This window comes from Lytechinus variegatus, chromosome 14 (genome assembly GCF_018143015.1).
Source record: "Lytechinus variegatus isolate NC3 chromosome 14, Lvar_3.0, whole genome shotgun sequence".
NCBI classification, from domain to species: Eukaryota; Metazoa; Echinodermata; class Echinoidea; order Temnopleuroida; family Toxopneustidae; genus Lytechinus; species Lytechinus variegatus.
This window is the reverse complement of record NC_054753.1, coordinates 2,509,151-2,532,544: the sequence shown is the minus strand read 5'-3', so window position 1 is coordinate 2,532,544 and position 23,394 is coordinate 2,509,151. Positions and strand designations below refer to the sequence as shown.

Here is a 23,394-nt window from a genome sequence, read left to right as displayed (position 1 = left end):
ATAAATTACGATTTTGTAAATCTTGTAAAAAAAATAATTATTTTTTTCTTTTTTAAACAAAATACATATTTTTTAAAGAAAAAACGTACTGCCGTATTTCGGTTGCAAAAAGATGACATGGAGGTGAATTTTCTTTACCCTTCTTTTCACTATACAGTACTTGATGAAAATCAATAGGGGGACGATCAACCCCGTCACAACCTGCTCCAGCGCCACCCATTCTGCATCTCTATACATGAACATTTACATACATGTACATGTATCTTCATGTAGTGCTCTTTTGATATTTAAAAAAACACTTTCTCCCTTACTATGAACTACGTATACTTGTGTATTCTTTGCTTTTAGATATAAAAAATAAAATAAATTTTACTGGAGAACACACACTACATGCACATTTAAAGGCTACAACCCCAAAATACTTTTTTTATCTTTAAGAGCATTATTTTCAGATTTCCCCACCCCGAAATACAACCCCTCCCCCACCACTTATCATTTTGTGGTGACGATTTTGGAAATCAGGAAGGGGGGTTCTTTTGTTACTACATGTATGCTACACGTTTACAACTATACATCTAACCAGTCAGAAGTGGATGGGGGGGATCACTGGTTTGTCAACCAAATTTGAGGCTGTTGTCACTACGTTCCTAAAACCAGAAACTAGTTTAGTGGAAACAAGTTTAACACGTAGTGAGAACGGTGGAAGCGGTCTTGGAAGCGATCTTCCAAACCAGTTTGGAAAACCAACTCGCGATGTAGTTTTCAAGATCGCTTTGCCTCGTTAAACTGGTTTTAACATAAGTGAGGACACAACCGTTCTTCGGGAAGCGATCTTTGCACATTTTGAGCATGCTACATGTACTCTGTAGAATGCCTATGCTGCGGTTTCGGATTTCGCGCGAAACGTGTCATCCCACTGAGAGTGTTTCCATAGCAACAAGAGTGCTTTACGTGAAGTGATTTAGAAAACCACTTTCGTGTTATCAAGTGGGAACGCTAGCAAAGCGATCTTCCAAACTGGTTTCCTGAATCGGCTTCCAGTAATCTAGTTTTAGAAAGCGTAATGAGAACGGCCTCTTCGACTATTAAGATGGAAGGAAATATGAACTAGCACCCGTTCATGATTCTAAATTTGTCCTGATTGATGTATAGCTGAAACGTAAAATGTCAATGTCTCCCTTGAGGGTTCTACTACACATGTAGCCAGGTCTTCCAGAGAATGTTTGCAGATGCCTAGATTGGTGGTGTATTCCCTTTTTACCCCTTTTTAAAAAGTATGATACATTGTACAAGTATAGTGAGTCATTGTATTATCGACCAGCCTTGTATTACCAAACGGGCGCATCATACGCGTCAGAAAATAATTTCATGCATACACTGTATGCTCAAAACTTTGCAACATATCCTTCCAAAGGGAACTTTTAAAAAGAAAGATGATAAAAAATGGTGAGACACATTTTCAAAGTCTTATTTCGAAAAATAAAATATGGTCATAATAGCTCATCAGCGAGTTTGTTGTTTTCTCAACTTGTCCCATAGAAAATACACATTACAACACACGTTTGGTAACGTGATACCTTTTTCAAGTGACCAAAATATTTCACATGCGAAGAGGGGTCCGACTGGAAACAAATATCGTAAAAAAGAAAAAACGACTTCTGCAGGGGTGGGGGGGCGGTACAGGCTATATGTGCGCTCCCCCCCGCCATGGATGCACCTGTGTAGAGAGGTATTCAATCCAAAAGCACATCATAAACATTCGCATCGGGGAGTGGAGTGGGGGGGGGGGGGCAAGGGAGGGGGATTCCTAATTTCCATAAAACTGTTAAGAAACTACAATGTTTTTAACATACTACATGTACATATCATTCCAGTTTTCAGCTCACAAGCCAAAGTAAGTTACATTGTATGGCAATTTTCAGGGTCTTTTTTTTTGGGTGGGGGGTCATTTTTTCAGGCCATTTTGCATACATTTTGCTTTTATCAATGTTTTGAATAATGTTTTTCAAAATATGAAAATGATTAGCGATTAAATGAACCCAAAACCCAAGGAGAGAATCAATCTTGATATAGGACATAGCAAAAAATGAAAGAAGCAATTTATTACAAGTTCCAACAAATTCAGTTGTAAACTAAAAGAGTTATGAAAGTTTTAAAAGTCTTGTTTTATTTCTATAAGGATCCTCAAATTGGCAAACATGTTTCATAATGGCTGATTTTGTGGACAACTCTCCATTTGTTTTGTACATACACACATTTTTAGATTTTCCACATTATCTTTCAAATCGCATCTTGCCTCCTTTTGAGCGCAATCATGGGAAGAGAAAATTCACACAACATATGTGAAGGTCAGGAGATTATAAAAAATATACAAAATTGAGGGAGAAAATTGAAAATTTGTATACAAAAATGGAGGTTGTTCACAATGAGCCATTTTGAAGTATCTTTGCCAATTTGAGGATCCCTATGAAAAATGTTGCAAGACTTTTCAAACTTCCATAACTCTCTTATTCTACAGGCCTAACCAATTTTGATGAAACTTGTATCAAATTGTTCCTCTCATATTTTTCTTTCCGATCGACACTCTCCTTGGGTTTCGGTTTCCTTTTAAAGTGATTGGTTAACATCAGTTTGACTTTTAAAAAATCTGAGCTAGAAGGTCACACTTGTCACCTGTGTCTGTGATATGTTACAAAAATGAAGCAATGAAAAAATTGCGTTCGAAAATCATTATTTAGTCCTTTAAAAATTGAAATATACAGTGACCGGAAACACCATCTTAATTTCATCCCATACAGTTATGTGTACTATTTAGGCGTCTATAAGACGCCTATTTACAAAATCTGGGGTTGCCTTGTAGTTTTAGCTTTTCATTCTCAATAATGGTTGTTTTCAGGGTTTATTAGTTTAATACATGCACTTGTACACATGTTTCATGTTGGTTTGAGAATTTTTTAAATTGGCTGCTCACAAAGTTAAACAATACCTTTAATAATGATTGTTGCCAAATTGAGGAGCTAATCCAGAATAATAATGAAATAACAAAAGCTGTGTACCTGAAGATGAAAAAAAGAGATGAACTCCTAAAGGAGGAAGAGATGGAGAATATAATGCACAAAGACAATGTAACAAATAGAAATGGGAGTGGTGGAAAATGATATCTAAATCTAGATAAGATATTGGTTTCAGATTGGAATAGAGAAGGATTTGGGCGGAATCGAGAGAGACATGAATAATATGCTCACCTGATCTTCACCGTAGATGCTAGCCATTGATTATGCTTGTCAAACTGGGTCAACCAGAATGCAATCTCCTGCGCACAAACGAGTGAGATTGAAACAAAAAAACAGATAATGTTTAGGGTGTTATTAACTCATTTATGACAGAATTATTACCAGAGGGTTTAAACATTCAACCCAGGCTGGTTATTAAACATCAAGGCTAGCAAATATAAAAGAACCACACTGGTTGGTTCCTGACCAGTGTTTTTAACAAAATGTGCCTGCATCAGTTATTTTGATTGGCTGTCATTAAATCTGAATTGATTACATGTACATGTAGTACAGTGTAAAATACTTTGGGTTACAGATTCCAGGTCCATTACATTTACATGTAATGTATTTTTGTTCAAATCACCTACATGTACACACAAATTTAAAAGCAATATTTCAGAAAAGAATGTTGTGAATTCCTAAACTATAAACTTCCATTATCCAGTGCACATCATCACCACGTAATACACAAGTACATGTACATGTAGTTGACACAAATTTGTCCATTGCTGCAAACAGTACAGTACATGTACATTACATCATGTACTAAAATGTTGTTTTGGCTATAAAAAAGGGATGAATTGAATATGATAGCACAATCTAAGGAATCATATGAGATGTTTATTCCCTTATTCCCTCATAAAATCAAGGCTTAAAAGTTGAAACATCGTGAAAATAATTTCTTCATGTACCTTCCAAGTTGACACAGGTATACCTCATCAGTCAAGTCAAACTCACTGCGCAATGTAGGGATCGGGGTGGGGTGGGGGGCATGCATATTGAACACTCTCTAAAGTGTCTTTCCTTCCCATTTGGGTTTGGTTTTGATTGGCTATCCCTGTTGCGGATTTTAGCTTCAATTGGGCGTATCCTAACGCTCCAGCCATACCAATGAAATAGACCCCAAAACGATCGGCCATTGGAAAGGACGTAATATCGTTGATCGGTCTGGAGTCGGTTTCGTGAGTGCGACTGTAGGTGTAAACATGCCCAGTGAGGACAAGTCTCTCATGGAGTAATGCATGGTATGGCAGGCATGTATATCACATTCCTCAGCCATGAAATGAACTGGGACGCTAGCCAGGTCTTCAGAGAAATATCCAACTCGGCAAGGATCAACAAGACATTATGATAAGAAGACGGCAAGACAAAACAAAACATACATTCAATATGATAACCCAAGGAGGAATGATTAGATGGCTAATCAATCCAGGCTGGCATAAAAGAGAACACGGTAGTATGATCCAACAAAAAAATGAACAATGTATCCATGGACATACATGTCGCCTGGTAACATGATACGGAAAGTGCATGAAGCGACAAAACTTCAATCAACAGTTAAAGAGAAATTCCAGTAGTTGCAGTAAACACGGATTTCATGAGAAAGTCTGTAAAACAAGGCTTAATTGTCAGTATATCATCGAGGATCTAGATCTGGTACAGTTACATTGACTGAACTTAGTGAAATCTTGAAATCTACGCTGAAAAATGTTCACACCGAAGATCCCCAACACAGATAAGCGCACGTGGGACAATGTATAATTATTGCTTAGAGCGTCGGGCCCGACGCTCTACCCGAATCCTGTGCTTATTTGCTGATTTCTCAACAATTACACAATTTCTTTCAGAATCCTTTGGCACATGCGTTTTATTTCTATAAACAGACACTTTGTGGTCATTTCATTGGATTCTGTACGAACTTATTTTGATATCGTTACCAAAACTAGCATTTACCTTTAAAGTACGGGTCCACGAGAACCAATGCATCGTCATGTACACATTACAACACTTGCCACCATGGTAATTTAACCATCTAATGGCAGCATCAATGGAGTCACACTTGAGTTTTAATGTTCTCTTTGAGTAGAAGAAATAACCAGTTGTCTCACGGTGTATCACATGTCGCTTTCCTAATATGTTTGATACATCATGAGACAACTAGTTATTTCTTCTACTCAATCCTTCACCTCGATGAACCTCTTCCGCATCAATGTTCTCCTTGGATGGAAAAAAAGTCATGGCAAAGATGAAAGCAAAAATTGTTGGCTATCACATTATTTTCATATTTTCCACAAGAATTTTATACAGCGCAGGATTCTCCCATTCCCCTGGATTGAAGCTAAAAAGTTAGCCTCCCCCCCTCCCCCCCCAAAAAAAAAACAAAGGAGAAACCGATTGTGTGGGGGTAACATTTGTGTTGTACAATACATGTAGTCCCTTTCATGTATTTTTGTGTGGCATGCATATGACTCTCAGCAGCATATTTGGCACATTCATTTCTCCAATATTTCCAATTATGAATAAACACGGCCCTATCTCAAAGAGTCATGATTGATTCAATCAAATTCAATCATATGGAAATCCATAAATGTCATAACTTTTCCAAAGGAAATTTGCATAACATCCTCCTTCTCCTTCTCAACCTCCTCCTTCTCCTCCTTCTGCTTCTCCTCTTCCTCCTCCTACTCCTTCTTCCTCTTCTTTCCTTTTCTTCTTTTTATTTCCTTCACCTCCTCCTGACATTTTCACTCTCCTTCCTCACCCTCTTCCCGTGGAATATATACAATTTGTGTAGAAAATGTGATCAATCATGTGCATCAAGATCGTTCTTCGTGCAGCACTTTCCACTGCACTGAGGCATGGTACCTTATATCAAGAAAGGGTTTTCCCTATAAAGCGATGACATTTAAAAGATGCTTTACCTACTTTCAAGAGATTTGCATGGGATCAACATTTTCCATGAACACCAGGAAACAACTAGAAATGCAGAACTGTTCAAAAGAAATAGACAAACTTTTAAAAAGTTTACATTTACATTTATGAGCTACAGTACAACAGACTACTGTACATTGCTCTCTTATATAGATGTTAAACAACCTTATATTTAATCATAATTTTTATCATGCCATGGGGGGATATGACTTTTGAGTCTCTCTGTTGGGCTTTGAGGAAAGTAGTTACCAAAAGGGTCCAAACCGGACAAGTAAATCTCCCTCCACATTACATGTTCTACATACACACATGTATGTATTTCAGTATGTCTGTGTGTACAGTGTATGTCCTGCAGGTTGCTTGTCTTTTTTAACATACTGTACTTTAATACTTATAATTGTTTGTATTTATTATATGTACATGTATGTATTTGTAATACTTGTATGCAGGGCCCGCAAGATTAACAGTAGTCCACTGATGGGGTTACCCTGGGTAAAAAAAACAAAATAAATAAAATGTATGTGGGGCTTTGAAAAAGGACTGTCAGGAAAAGTGGGGTCATGAGAATGCATTTCTTCTATAGATGTACAGTGGACATGCATAGTCAGCATAGACACTCTGACGTTAACAGAGCTACCAAGTCTCACGCATTATGCGTGAGACTCAAGCATTTTGGACTCTTGTTCATCCCCTCAAATTTCTGTCTCACGCAACTATCACAGCCTATCCCCATATACATTGTATGCAATGTCTGTGATCTCACTCAGATTCACAGAAAATCTCACGCATAGCTGGTCTTTGAACTTGGCATCTCTGCGTTAATGGCCAAAATAGGTGGTTTAAAACATCGGTTGAACCCATGGTTTATGCAGATTTCCTGTATCAATTACGCTTTAATATTCACTGTGTATATTAAATTAATGTCCAATGCTGATGTGCGTTTTTGCCATAACGCACCAAATTGATGCATGTTGGCATGGTTAAGTACACTATTTTATTCATGGGTCCACTGTTCTTAATTAATGAGTCCACTCTACAAACAGTGGACTCATGAATAAAACAGCATACTTAACCATGGCAACAGGCGTCAATTTGGCACATTGTGGCACAGGGGCGGCGGAACATATTTTTGTTTGGGGGGAGGCAAAGCAAAAAAAGGGCATTTTGGAGCAAACGGATATTTCCACCATGAGATTATTATCTATGTGAAGTTTTTTTAAGTGATTTCTGGTTGGTAAGTTATATTATAAGTTATATTTAGGCTTTATTTTTTGCAAGCGAGCAAGCAAAAGGTTTGGAAAAATGTTCAAATCTGAAGTTGTAAAACTTGCTTTTCGGTCATTTATGGACCTACATATGTACATGTAATTACTTTTTAAAGGCATCCTTGCGAGATGTTGCGAGCGGGAATCACAAGCTCAAACTTTTGGAAATTTCCTGTAATACGACATGAAAAGTAGGCATTACGAGCAGTTTTTGTAATCATTAAAAAAAGATGTGAATCTGACTAAAGAATTAATGCAAGCGCAAGCTGAAATTTTTAATACACTGACCAGAAAAGGAACCTTTTAAAGACTGCATTTTGTGACTCATGAATAGGATACAGGCTAAATACACGTATCTCACCAACTGAATAATGCAAGGAAAAAGCGCAAGCTGAAAATTTGTGATATTCTAACCAGAAAACTGGACATTCTAGGCATTTTACCAGGAACAGAATGACTACCTTCATAAACAATAATTGGTGTGAGCGCAAAACGCAAACCTGAAAACTGGACATGTTAAGCATTTTTGTAACCATGAACAGGACGAATTTCTGTAATTTATGCTAGCGCGAAGCACGAGTCAAAATTTTTGGGATATTCTAGCTTGTATAATACTTCAAAAAGGGTATTTCATTTTCAAAGAGGGCTCATTTCATTTTGAAAAAGGGTATTTTTCATTTTGAAAAAGGGAAATTTTTCCTCCTGGGAATTTTTTTTAGGGGGCACTTCCCCCCCCCCCCCCCCCCGGGTTACGCTGTCCCTGCTGTGGCAAAAGCGCGCATCAGCATCAGACATTTATTCAATCTGCATGAACCATGAGTTCATCTAATGATTTTGAACTACCTTTGTGAATTCGGGCCTCGATTTAGGTGTTAAGAGTCATGCTGAAACCATTCCAATTGTAGTTTGATGGGAAGTAGGAACTGCTTCAGAAAAGTAATCAAGATTGGGGCGATGGAACACCCCACCCCCCCCCCCCCCCTCACTGAAAACCCCAGCAAGACTCCAACAAGAGAGGAATTTCCTCAGCTGTGCTACCACGCTGGTCATTTTAAATGCTTTAATACCAACCTAAGTCAGGAAATCGATTTGCATCAGGATCAGCAGGTCCCTCATTAGATGGTGTCAACTGGTGTTGATATCTAAAATCACTTTTGCTTCCCCAAATCAAAATAACATTCAATAGCATTCTTCCTACCAGGTACTGTGCAATTTATTTATGTAGGTTTATGTGACATAAAAAATATATAAAATAAATAACTGAAATCAATAAATCAATAACTATTATCATAATGATAAATAAATAACTTAATTAATTAATAATTATTTAATTGATTAACTAATTGATACATATATATATTGTATATAGACAGAATAAATGGCTTAAAGAACGTCCTCAAAATGTTACATGCGTACATGTGTACGAGAATTCCATCTTTACACAAGACCTACATGTATTAAATTTGCATTGAATTAAAAATGGCACCAATTTTTTTTCTCAAAAAATAAAGATGTGGGGGGGGGGGAGTCCATGTCCCATCTATAATAAAATCTCATTAGTTTTGTTTTCATTTTCTACAAATTTTTATGATTATCCCATACATGTATGAAACGCCCCTCTTCCCAATTATGCAAATTAGGTGCCCCAAATTTGCATAAATTTGCATATTATCAAACTTTTTTAATGAAATTGTAAAAATTCAACATTTGGGCTTTCTACAAACAAAGATAACTTCTTAAAATAGAGATGAAATTTTGACTTCTCGACCTTTTCTTGGACTTGCCCATGAATGAAATAAATTGATTGTATAAAAAAATATTTATACAATAATAATAATAAATAAAAAACAAGACAATAGAGATAAAATGCATTCCACTATATACATGTATTAATGAATTTATAAATAATCAAGTAAAAGAATTAAACCCCCCAAAAATAAGAAGGAAATTTTGCTTTTTTACAATTGCTCTCTTCAAAACTTCCATCCAAACAAACAATATTGGAGAATCAGCATAATATAATCACTGAAAATTTGATTACAGCCATGTGTCTTGAACTCGTCTAACAAAAAGGTGGGTTTGTCACACTTTTTCCATTCTCATTCGTATAACAATATACATGTCCATGTACGTACATGTACGTATGTTGTCTCAGTTGAAGAGAGATACATGTATATTGTCATGAAATTGGTATCATTTTAAAGCTTCATGTACATGTACGTATAATACTCATGTCTGAAAAAATGAGCGCAACAATAAAAAAGAGCATGTATTCACATCGACGTGATTGATAGAACAAAAAGTGGAGAGGGTGGTTTGGGGCTAGTCTTTTATTTTGGTCTCATTTTACAGATATATTTTTATAAAACAGGTATAATACCCCTCTAAGTCCTCTAGATACATATCATACATGTACAATAATTGATTAATTACATGTACATACAGCATGATTTATTAGTAAATGTAAAACTACATGTATTTTGATATGTTGGCTTTTGATATTTGAGATAACCTTGATGAAATTACTGAATCCCCTTTAAGGTACAGTACATGTCTCCAGTACAGTGTACGTGTCATTTAAAACTGAATTTCTTAAGCCACACAAATCAATTAAAGGTATGGGCAAAGAGAAAACAAATATGGATAATTTAGCTATTTGTTTAAATAGCCTTGAACTTATTGTCAGCCTATATTGTTTGTTACTGTTATTTTATGAAAACCAATAAAAACAGAAAAAAAAGAAAACAAATATGGATATCTGAAATGAATTCTTAAAATATCTAAAAATTTGAACATTTTCATCCTACCTCATTTTTTATGCCATTTTTGTAATCCCCATGAAATTTCCTTTCAGAAAAAGTATACTTTTGAATGGATAGGGTGAATATTTTCAAAGTTATGACTATTCAGATTTGGGTGACAGAACACAAATAGGGCGAGTTCAAGATGCATGGCCTTTATAATTAGAACTTAACTGTTTTGTGAACACTATTTTTTGTTCTTCTCATAAAATCAAATTATATTTCATTTATATGTATATGTACAGAACTCTTGTACATTGTACTCTACTTGCACAATATAACTTCTTAATTCAAATTTAACCTGAAATACTTATGCAAATTAAAACACACTGAATTTATTATTTTTATTGTCAAATGCAAAAGATAAACAAAAGCAAAAGTTACCAAATAAAACTAAAATAAAGATTATACAAGTATATGCAAATGTAATTATACATGTAGTTATAAATCCAACACAATATCAAAGAAGATAAAAAAGCATGTTCATTAATTCAATATTTAATATTATCAATTAATAATGGATGTCACTTTGACATCTCACTTTCTACAGACGCTGTTCAAAGAAGGGGGGGCGCAGGTGACCCTTTTTGGTGTGGAATAGATAATGAGCCTTGCCAAATTCCAGAGCTGGCAACGTGTGTGCAATCATGTTGGTTTATTACCATAATCATATTGTCCAAACAGAGGGCATGTGTTGGGAAGAAATTCACCCCTGGAAAGAACCAGTGTGCCATACGCTGTGCAGCAAATAAACCTAATAAACCACACTCGGTGTATTTGTCCTTTCGACCTACGAATTAAGGATTCTTGATATCTTGGTCTCCAGAACTTGACATGAAAACAAGGAGGTAGCTCTATGTGTACAGTAGATGTACATATGTCATGTAGTGCAATGCAGTGGAAATAAATAAATTCCCAACCTGGCTCGTATGTACATGTTAACTGTATCATGCAAGTAAAATTCAATGTACATAACATACCCAGTATGAATCAGATCCCCCCCCCACAACTTATTACATGTATCGGCATATTAAAATTAAGGGCAAGTCCAAGAAAATGTCACCCTAGAATGCAAAATTTCATCTTTAATTTAAGAAGTTATCTTTGGTGGGGTAAGAAAGCCCAAATGCTGAATTTTAAAATTTCATTAACAAAAATGTGATAATATGCATATTTATGCTAATTTGGGGCACCTAATTTGCATAATTGGTAAAATTGGTGTTACGTATGGGACAATTATAAAAACTTATAGAAAACAGAAACGAAACTTGTGAGATTTAGTCATAGGTGGGACATGGACCCCTTAACATCTTATTACTTTTGAGGTGTCATCTAATTAATTATGCAAATTAGGTCTTGTCGAAGTATAGAATGTCCCATACACATGTACGTAACATTTTGAGGATTTTTTTTAAAGTTATTTCTCATAATACAATACTTGTATTGTTGCATCTCTGGGAAGTTTCAAAAATAGAGTTTACTTTTTAATTAAAAGTTAATTAAAAAATTGTTACGTATGGGACATGTCACGTATGGGACATTTACACACAATGTCAATGGGGAGATTTGTGTACATGTACAAAGTGAATGGAGAAAAACAAATTTCAAGAGTGCTCTAAAAAGTGATTATTTACCTTTTCTTTAGTTCTCAAAGACTGATTTGTTATGAATACTGATTAATGAAAACAATTATTCTTCTCCTAGATGTCTACCATCATGAGGGTATTCAATCTAATCAAAGTCAATTAACACTATTTTTCAGGTCATTAAAGCCTCTGAAATGTCCCATACATAACGCGTGCAAATTCTTGGACTTGCCCTTTAAAAAAAATGATTTACAGGTAATAGATTTCATTAATTATGAAAAAGTAAATTCAGCAATAAATGTCATCAGCTAACATAATTTTCATCAAGTTACAGGAAATTTTTACTGTTTGTTATATATTTTACAACTGTAGGTGACCTTCCTTGTTTTTTTTATTTCAAAATTGACTTCAATTTGAAATACAATTAAAAAAAAATCTTCTGATCAATGTTCTCATCAATCAAAATATTAGTTTAGCTTTAACCCAGCCATGAATGGACATCCCCTTCACCAGGTCTTCATTATACTATAGAGTTGTCTGTAATAGCTCCATGATTATGAGTATGATACTCACAATATTGAGGGGTTTATTAATGACCTTTGACCCTTGTTGAATCAGAAGCTCTCTCCGTCTCTGGAATTCCAACTACATGTAATCGACTTTCCCCAAACGGAATGTCAAGATCACATACATGTATATAAAGCAAACATTCATGACAGATGGTTAGATCATCGTAGTACATGGCCAACGTCACAAACATTTTATTCTAGCAGCATGGAGTTTCGCAAGTTGCGTATAATTATGAAGTACTGTATGTTGCGTGCCACTGCGCGGGGGAAGCAAGCATTGATCAATGTGAAGCTGGATGCCAGCCATCCATGAGAGAGGGACATGATGTATTCGACATATGACATACCAGAGGGCTAACGAAGGTGATTTCCTCTGGAGTACTAGCCTACAGACTGCTCCTGTGTGATGATTGCAGTCCCACACATAGACTGTCTTGTTTGCATGTCTTCCTAACTTGTCTCTATGTATGTGACACATAATTAAATCATGAAGAAAAGAGCACGACCCATGAGATGCCATGCGATTATTAAAGCCAGCGTGAGAAGACAACATTAGTGTCCATAAATTGTATAGTGCATGTGTACCAGTGTTGTAGTGCCTTGATGCTCGGCCTTGGCCTTAAGGCGCCTTAAGGCCTATTTTTTCAAAGCCTTGGCCTTGAACATTCAAGCCTTGGCCTTGAGAGGGCCTTGGCCTTGGCCTTGAGGATTTTGAGCCTTGAAATTTCAAGGCATTTTCAAGGCTTTTTCAAGGCATTTTGTATTTTGTACTTTCATTTGTTTTATAAAAGTAATTATAAATGTTTCAATTGTTCTGTACATCTAATGACACTAAATACTACCAGTCAGCCGCAGCAGAAGCAGTAAGTGTACTTAGCAGTGCCATCAATTGCAATTATCATCACATAATTATGTAAAAAAGAGAAATGATGAAAATTAATATTATTTATTGGTAATATGATGTAATCATGACTAATAAGGATAATGACAATATCAATAATAATGATAATAATTATGATTAGGATTATAGTCAGTGGCGTAATTACAGGGGGGCATGGGGGCACGTGCCCCCCCCCCCTATCGGCTGACTAAAAAAAGGAGGAAAAGAGGGAGAAAGGAAGAGAAACGTACTGGGAAAGAAGACATTAATGTTCATTATAATGTCATAATTATGTTATGTTACATTACATAAGAAACATTTTTTTCATATAAATGAAACAATTGGCCCAGGGCATATATGTCTTCATTGTTCCTGGTGCTCCCGTTGTCTGTTTACCGAGATATATAATCCTGTTATACTAAAACCTCCCGTTTTCAAGTCAATATACACCAAACTACCAAATATATTTCCTCGCACTTCGAGTTATTCTTTTACATGAACAATAGTATGCTTCTTTTTCATGAATACTTTAAGTGATTGTCCCATTTTAAGGTCTTAATATAAAACATTTCCTGTCCGTGCTTACGTTCGCAGTAGTGGATTGGTGAAAGATGTCCGCTCTCCATCAATTCCTAGAATGAGTCCTTAAAATGTCTCTTTTTCTGATTCTGATCTGAATATCAAAAATTTTCAGCTCGCGCTTCGCGCTCGCATCATTTGGTTAGTGAACTACGTAAGGTGTTCTTGAATTCCTACAAACAAGCCTTAAAATGCCACTCTTCAGGTCTGAATTTCCTAAATTTTCAGCTCGCGCTTTGCGCTCGCAAGATTTGATTAGTGAGATTGGTATGTTAATCATGATTACAAGTGCTTTATGTGCATGTTTAGATGTAATTCTAACAAAATCAGCAAGCGCTTATTGGCACTCCCATTAAATGACTATGGTGAGATGTGTATAATCTTAATAGATAACAGATTCCTAAAATATAGTCCTTAAAATCTTCCTGTTTGGGGTCAATATTTACAAAATTTTCAGTTCGCGCTTCGCGCTCGCATTATTTAGCGAGACAGGTACGTATCATGATTACAAAAGATTGATTGTAATGTCCCTTTTTAGGTTTGAATATCAAAAATTTTAAGCTCGCGCTTCGCGCTCGCATTATTTGACTAGTGAGATACATGTCCGTTTATTGGCACTGTCCTTATAAAAATATCTCTATTAGGTCAGTATACCTGGCAACTGGGCGCGCTTTGCGAGCACACTAGGCAGTTCCAAGTTTTTGCTGGTGCCCCCCAATGCCGTGACCCACGGTACGCCACTGATTATACTGATTTTATGACAGGAATAATTCTGACAGATCTGACTGCAATTTTGACAACAATTTTCATACTTTAAAAATAGCTTACTCTAAAGAATGATAACAAGGTTGATTTCTATTCCATTAGGTTTTCCTTGTATTATTTTCTTTGACCAACAAGAATGTTTTAAGTCTTAATGATATTCTGAAAAGATTCGGTAAACTTGAACACAAACTTCAATTTCGTCATTTCCAAATGGGCTATGGCATCAATGGCATGATGAGCCAAAAATTTTGAGGGGCCAAGCATGGCATACAGAGCAATATTGTAGGTTTCAAAATCAACAAATTTTGGATTGTGCTTGCATAAATTATTGTTAAGTAAGGTTCGCATTCAATTTACACAAAAAAAATGCTTAGAATGTCTAGTTTTTAGGTCGAAATATTATAAATTTTTGAGCTCGCGCTTTGCGCTCGCATTATTTGATTGGTAAGTTATGTATCCTATTTATGAGTCACTAAATGCAGTCCAGAACAGCTTCCTTTTTTGGTCAGTAAAAATTTCAGTTTGTGTTTTGTGCTCGCGTTAATTTGTTTAGTAAGATGCACACCTTTTTCATGATTACAAAAACAGCTCAAAATATTTAAATTTCATTTCTTATTACAACATCTCGCAAGGATGCCCTTTTAACAGTGATTAGCACTATAATTGACCCAAAATCAAGTTTTACAACTTCAAAATTGATTTTTTTTTCAAAACCACTTGCTCGCTATGCTTTCTATAGCGGGAAATTAAAGCCTAAATCAAAATATCTGTCTTATCAATTAGAAATCCCTTATAAAAGCTTTGCTGAACTGCACCAAAATTCTCGTTTTGACTTATATTGTAAGTGCATTTTTGGCTTTGACCTCCCCCCCCCCCACAAAAAAAATTACATTCTGCCTCCCCTGTACCAGGTAGAGGAGAAAGACATATGTTGAGAATGGGCATGCCAGGATCAGATCACCGTGGTAATAATAATTATTGCAATGTGAATCGCCTAGAACAATATTTAAATGTTTTTATGTCTAAATCTACATGATCTATCATGAAATTATTTTCGTTTTAAATGTACAAGGGTCAAAAATTTTGCTCGCTCACACCTTTTATACATTGGTCCTGTGTGTCATGTATGCCGCCTAAGCATTGTTGTCTAATTTTTTTTTCCATGTATTGTACAATTGAAATGCCTTGGCCTTGGCCTTGGCCTTGAGGTTTTCAGGCCTTGGCCTTGGCCTTGGGTTTCCATGCCTTGGCCTCAGCCTTGGTTATTGAAGCCTTGGCCTTGGGTATTAAAGCCTTGGCCTTGGCCTTGGCCTTGGAGGTTTGAGCCTTGACTACAACACTGATGTGTACTGTACATACTATCTTGGGGCCTGGGGGTCCACTACAGTACAGTATGTACATGTAGTGCTGCTTACAATCAAATCTGATCAGATTCTTCCATTTCTTTTTCTTTGTTAAACCTATTTGTAAAACTTTTTGTGAAATCGTCTCCCTTTTCACCTTTGTTCGCAGTAATTTTGACACCAGGCTTTACATGTACAATGTACCTACATGTATGTTCAACAGGAAAGTATAATTCACCAACATACATTGTACATGTACTGCACATTGTAGTTGAGTGCCCCGCCCCTTGAGGAAATTTACAAAATTTACAAAAATAGGTCATCGTTGGTCTGTACATTATACAAGACTGAACTACAGTACAGTATTGATGTTCCAACCTTGTAGGCCAAAAGTGTACCTTCACCTTGGTCTTGAAGGGAAATTATGTGTTGTAGAGGCATCAGGGGCCTGGACTCAGCAATGTCTTGAATGAAACCATGACCATATTACTGGTAGCTTAAATTTTAATCATAAATATTATTTAAACTACATGTACCGTCAATTCACTATGTACATTGTAATACATGTATGTAGGCAGGTTATTACTTTCATGAAACATGCCAATAACCAGCATGAACTGTCTTTATAGGTTTATATCAGGCAGTGCTGCACCATCCAAACCCGGGGGGGGGGGGGGGGGGGGGGGGGGGGGGGGGGGGCACTCAGTATATAATGCATAGTGGGTATGTGCCGCGGAGGGGACCCCCATTTTTACACTCAAATTTCCGTTCCAAGGCATAGCATTTTTGCCTTGTTGAGAAAAAGAACAAAGAAAGCCGCTCCAAGGCATAGCATATTTTCGTTACGCCGCTCCGTTCGCATTGAATGAGCTGCAATTTTGGTGAAAAGCGGCCGCAGAGCTCCACCAGCGGAGGCCGCGCTATCTGCATCATGCACGCATGACCGTTCCATAGGGATGCATACGCACTCACACGCAGGCGATCCGTTTCAAGGACCCCCGTTTTCACAAACATTTTCGTTCCGAAGCCCGTTCCGAGGACCCTCCTTTGTACAATAAGCCCGCTCCAAGGCCCCTGTTTTTTGTCTCGCCCGCGGCACACCCCCACCACTTTTTTGGTCGAGTGCCCCCCCCCCGGGCATCCAAAGTTTGCTCAATCTCAAGATTTTAGCCCGATTGGCCCCTTTTCGCGATTAATCTCGAGATTCAACAAGACCCGTCTCCACCATCGCAAGAAGAGCGATTCCTGCTCGACTGAGGGATTGATGCATTATGGTCTCACGCCGTGAATAAATAATCCCAAGTGCGTCTGCACCGACAAATTAGCGCGATTTTGTAATTTGTAAAATAGCACGCTATTTTGCAAATAATCCTAGACTTGGGATTGCAATCTCGAGATTAATCCTATGAATTAGGACGATAATTGCGTCTCCACTGCAAATAATCTCGGGATTGTTCAGATCGGGATAATTTGCCGGATCAGAAATAGCGCGCTAATTTGAAAACTTAGAATGGTGCTGACGGCCCTTCTAGGGTCTTGAGAGAGTCCGTTGTCTTATTTGCAGACACTAATCTTTTGGTCTCTGTATGTCTCCAAGGGTCTGTCTGGTGTATAAACACTGATGAGACAATGAAAAAGTGCTTCTGTTTCTGTTTGTGGTAACTCCCGTAGGAACTCGGCAGGACAGCATTTTTGCTGGTAAACGCCAAGCTGGTATTTAACCAATTACCTATGAAACATTTTACGTCTAGTTTAATCAGTCATAGTGGCTGGCTTTATAGGCGACAGAAAGAGGAGACAATGGCAGAGTTGGGATTCAAACTCACAAACTTGCGATTATGAGTCCAATGCTCTAACCACTGGACCACATGACCCGTGCTTGGAACCTTACTGCTCCGCTTCAAGCAATATCGTAAGTAAATATATATACATGTAGTATTGTGGTGGAACCATAATAATATCTGAAATGATCATGATATGATGATGACTCATTTGCATGAAATCCAGAATGAACTTTGGAAATGATTCATTAGTCGAAAATTGCAAAAACATGGGTGGGACATGAAAGAAAATGTGTGCATTACATGTACATGTATGGTGTGTCATAGGCCTGTAATCTTAAAAGAGGTTCCAATTGTTCCATGGTACAAAACTATGGATTGTGCAGATTCTTCATCACCATTCTTCCATTCTGACGGCCTTTGCCAAAAGGATGCATTCAATTTTTTTCTCAGTGTACATGTACATGCGAGTGCGTGATGATATAAAGCACTTGTACATGTAATTATGCACAAAAATATGCCGAGACAATGGTTTTGTACAATAAATGAAACCTCTCTCAAGAATAAGGGCCACTGAGTGTGGAGGAGCCGCGGTGAAGTGGTTCTGACTCTCGCCTCGTAAACAGAGGGTCGTGTGTTCGAATCCCACCGCGGTCTGGCATCCTTTGGCAAGGCGTTAATCCACATTTTGCCACTCTCGACCCAGGTGCTAAATGGGTACCCGGTAGGATGTGAAAGTCATTGTAGCTTGTCCAGTACAGTGTGCGCCTCACAGGTGACTGACTGGAATACTCCCCAGGGAGTGGAGGATGTGCACACATTGTGTGCGGGAATGACTGATTGAATCCGATGACCGGGGTAATGATATATCTGTAAAGCGCTTAGACACGTCGTTACGATGGATTAAGCGCTACACAAAAGCGGGTTTTTCTATCAAAGCTGTGGTCTTGAAGGTTGACTGTATATCAGTCTTAGGCCATGTTTATGCTTCCACTTTTCAGGCCCGAATCAGCGTTTCCAAACGTACTTAGTCCAAAACACGGTTGCGTCCATGCTTACTTTCATTTAAACGCTGTTTCAAAACGCCGATCGTAAACTCACAAAAAGGTGCGTCACTTGGTACATGCTTCCGGTGAGATGAAAATCCGCGGGCAAATACAGTCGTATTGCTCCATGTTATCTCTACGTAATAACAACAATCAGAAAAAAAACTTTCAAAAGGCGCGCCTAATTCGAGCTCGCTTTACGATGCGAAGACAGCTGAAGATCATGATTTGCTCTGAAAAATTTAAGCATACCGGTAAACAGCACTCCCAAAACCACGTTTACGATCGGCGTTATGAATCGACGTTTGAAATCGCTGATTCTGCCCTCGCAATGGAAGCATAAACACACCCTTAGCTGATTCTAGACACAAGTGTCTCTGCCATGGTCTTTGCCTTGGGGATCATGGTCTTTGACCCGAAACCGCCAGTTACACAAAACTTAATAGCAACTGATCTCTTGACCAGTTTTCACTTATGATAACACTAGCCATAAGAATAAACCTCAAACAATCAATGCACTTGATTAGCTACATGTATACAACAATCAACCACCGATTACTGCTTTTTACACTAATCGAATGTTTGCCCGATGTTGATTTCTAATTTGAGACAAAAGTACATGGCTATAATAACAAAGAGCAAAATAAAAATGAAATTTATGCTAAAATGTACATGTAATCAATTCCAAACATATTAACTCATTCAAGACACAGCAATGATGGCCCGTGTTGATATGCATGTCATAGATATTTAAGCGAGTCAGCTCGCTCATACATGTATACATGAATGTGTGACCTCTGGTACTACAGATCATAAAATAGGTTAACTTGTTTTTTTATTTTTGATAATCCAAGAATTTTGATTGTATCAAACTATCCAATTGTTTACCTTAGCAAACAATCAAGAAAATATTTGTCCCAGGCCTAGATTTTGTACACACAATTTGGTGATGATGTACTTACCTCATTCGTATTCCATCTCTCCTGTTTCTTGGGAAGGTCACCAACTTTCTCCAGATCATGAAGAGCCTTTGGCAAGACAACCTTCTTCTGAGGTATGTCTGCAGAGGGAAAATAAAAGATGTGGGAAATATCTGTCTTAAATTAATTCAGTTGTGCAGCTGCACAGAAGGTCTCTTTTCGAACAGGAATATTCTACTTGATACATGCTTTATATGCACTCATCTGTTCTTAACATTTTTAGGAGTGCTTTTATGATTCGGAGGTTGATTTTAATCAGGGAGAACCACCTTAAAGGGATGGTCCGGGCTGATATTAATTCACTGAACAATATGCTGAAAATCTCATCAAAATAGGATGAAAAATAATAAAGTTATTGAAGTTTGAAGTTTAGCAATATTTTGTGAAAACGGTCGTCATGAATATTCATTGGGTGGGCTGATGATGTCGCATCTCCACTTTCCGTTTTCTTATGTTTATTACATAAAATCATTTTTTCATTAAATTTCATACGTGTGAATAATATGTTTCTCTTATAATGAAATAAGTTGCAGCAAGAAATATCTATTGCACTAATCAGTTGTCAATCCAATTTTTATAGTTCTTGGAGGAAAAAAATTGAATAAACCTAATTTCATGTAACAAAATACAAAAGAAAAAGTGGGGATGTGACATCATCGGCCCATCTAATGAATATTCATGACAACTTGAACTGCTTTCAGATGAAATTACTTGGACGCACATTATGAGGAGAGAGGGATATTTTCAAGGTGATTTTGCGTAAACTTTTGGAAGCTGTCAAGCGAAACTGCATTAGCATTTAAAATCAAATCAAATGACAAATTTCAATCTAAATTCTGAAATCTGGCCAGACCATACATGTACCCATGCCATGCCCATGGCATGCCTGGCCTGGCACTGGTGTACGTTTACTATAGTCACGTATTATATTACCAGACACTATCATATTTCCGGATGCGCCTATATACTGCTTACGAAATCAATTTCATACTGTAAGACTTCTGCAGTTTAATTTCACAGATCAATTCAAAGAACAAGATTGCAAACATAAGTTGGAAAAATCGAACTTTTACTTTACATTTCTATAAAATGACAGAAATGCTTAAAATATCATATTTATATAGTTTTGCATTAACAATTGATCCCAATCGATCTATTTTCTGATGGATATTACGGACTTGATTTGTCGAATTTCAATCTCATCCGCTCCATCGATCAGATCGTCGACAGCTAGTTCTCAAGGTACCCGATACCCCGGCCGTGCGCGAAGTTTACCATGATAGAGAGCCGTCGACGATCGACAGTGCATCAATAGAACTTGATGACTGAGAGTCACGATATGAAATAATACTAGAAAGTGCCATATCGAGCGCGCAATTAAAAAAAAATGAAATTAGTTAGCAAACACAAATTTATTACAAAGATCTGCTCAGAATCGATATAAGAAAGCAAACAAAAACTTAGAATTTACTCATGATAGGATATATCCTGAAAAAATCACACCAATTCTTTCTTACAGAAGTATAATCAAGAATATTTTTACCCGTCCGGCATGTCCAGCGCGTCCGGAATTGTGATGTAATTTGTCACACACGAAAATAATATTTTCTCGCGGAGGGGAATGCGGCAAGTGCGGTGCAAAGAAAACGGTTGGAAAATATAAAATAATTTCATCATATTCATAATTTTCAGAATATTTGGAATAGCAAGTAATAATTTTCTTGATTGTATTTCCTCTAGACTCTAGTTGTCATTCTTAAAGCGCTGAAATAAAGCCGGCAATGAATGAATAGGATACCGATTACCGTAGTCCGTACACTGCCAACTAATCAATGGTGAAATTTCTGTGACACTCATCTCATCTCAGAATCAAAGACATGTAAGTAACACTAACAACAGTTAACTTAGGCCTACAAGTAAAAGAACACTGACGTCTTTGTTGATGCCACTAGACTAACAAAAGTTAGACAGGGTCATGCAGACAGACAGGGCAGCCGCAGCTCCGGCAGCAAGAAAGCCGGTCTTCCGCACTTAAATGAACAGCGGCCGGGTGAAAAATACCCAGACGGTACACCAAAATAGTCAACAGTCTGTTGGAATAAATCGCAACTTATCGTGATTCAACAACATACCTTCGTCTCCCGTAAGAGCCATCATATTACACAACACCAATATCCATCATCTGTTTATGATAAAAGATGGGGTTTAAGATAATAAAAAAAAAATCCGCTTCCGAACGTTGTTATTCTCTGCAGTTGATGGGGAAAACACCTAAAAACAACAGAAGAGCGCGCGCTTGGCAGATCGAAGCGCGCGCGACCGTGCCGCTTCCGCATTCCCCGACGACGATTTCTCGCATACATGTAGGTGATCGTGACCCCGTGACCCCTTTTCTTTAATTTGAATGATAGATAGCACTCGCTTCATCTTCTGATTTTCCAGGGGGGGCACAATTTCCCGAGGAAATTTCGACAAGCAAAACAAAAAAATTATCAACCCCAAAATATCGTCATTTCGTCAAAAAGACAGCTAAAAAAAAGGGTCTTCACTCTTTCTGTATATGATATTTTTTGTGTTATGCTTTACATTGTAACTTTTGTTAAATTTTGGAATGAAAAAGAATAAATGCAATCAATCAATCAACCAATATTAAAGGGGGGGGGTTGGGCACTTCTGTTTTTACGGCATTTTTACATTACAAATTTTAATTGTGCCTCTCAAAAGAGGGGCACGGGTCGGCTTTGCCCCCCCCCCCCCCCCTCGGTTCCGACAGGTCAGTGATGTATATTATCCTGCAAATTTTCAGTAGTTGGAAGACAATTTAAATGATGTCCAAAACCTCTTTCAAGTGGTGTGTAATTAATTGGGCAAAAAATAGGCCTGCGTATATACAATACACTAGAAATTATGTACATTTATACTACCATCTTTCATTAAACGGACTATCATGACTTTTACAGTTAATGTCAATATGCAAGCTAGCGAAGTGAGCGAGCAAATTCTATAAGAGACAAAATGAAGTCCGAGAATCTCTTTTAAGTGGTGTAATTATCACATCAGGCAAGGAATATGTATGGATATGTAGTAAATGTAGATTATGCTACCATCTTTTAACAGTAAAAGGTTTATCTCGATTTTTTCTCTAAGGTTATTGCCGGGTTATTGTCGTGGATATGTTGGGATATACAGGCGCGGATCCAGGAGGGGGCCGAGCCGGCCCCGGCCCCCCCTATTTTTTGACAACCTGCAGAAAAAGTGTACTCTTTAACTTAAACTACGAAAAACAGATAGAAAAGTAAGAAAGATGTATTATAACCATGATATGTAATTTACATGCAGCCTCGTAACGGCCGGCCCGACCCCGAAAGGAAACAAAAAAAAAGGGTGAGGGGAAGAATCGGGAAATAGACTTTATATAAAAAAAAAATCGCTCGCGCTTTGCGCTCGCATTGCCTGTGTAATGAATCCCATTTAGGAGGGTTAAATGACACTTAATATATCCAGTTCTTATATCAATTTGCTCACAATGTTTTAGCTCGCACATCAAGCTTTTATTATTTATTTATTGCGGGCGCGTCGTGGCCTAGTGGTTCTGACTCTTGCATTTCAAGCAGAGGGTCGTGGGTTCGAATCCTAACCATGGCGTGTTTTCCTTCAGCAAGAAATTTATCCGCAATGTGCTGCACTCGACCCAGGTGAGGTGAATGGGTACCCGGCAGGATTAATTCCTTGCATGCACTGAGCGCCGGTGATGGCAGCTCGAGCTAAAGCCGGGGTAATAATAGCAGCGCTGTATCCGCTGGCAAAAGGCGCTT

The 23,394-nt window shown here is 37.5% G+C and overlaps 1 protein-coding gene across 1 annotated transcript in view; it reads right to left on the bottom strand.

Moving 5' to 3' along the window:
- Positions 1 to 21,855, bottom strand: part of LOC121427527 (calmodulin-binding transcription activator 1-like) — an 81,251-nt gene extending 59,396 nt beyond the window's left edge. Inside the window, exons 1-3 of the mRNA XM_041623970.1 lie at positions 21,712 to 21,855; positions 19,562 to 19,659; positions 3,246 to 3,313 (exon numbers count right to left, since the gene is read on the bottom strand). Coding sequence (XP_041479904.1) covers positions 3,246 to 3,313; positions 19,562 to 19,659; positions 21,712 to 21,736 — 191 coding nt within the window. The 5' untranslated portion in view covers positions 21,737 to 21,855. The remainder of the gene's footprint in view (positions 1 to 3,245; positions 3,314 to 19,561; positions 19,660 to 21,711) is intronic.
- Positions 21,856 to 23,394: the final 1,539 nt, after the last annotated feature.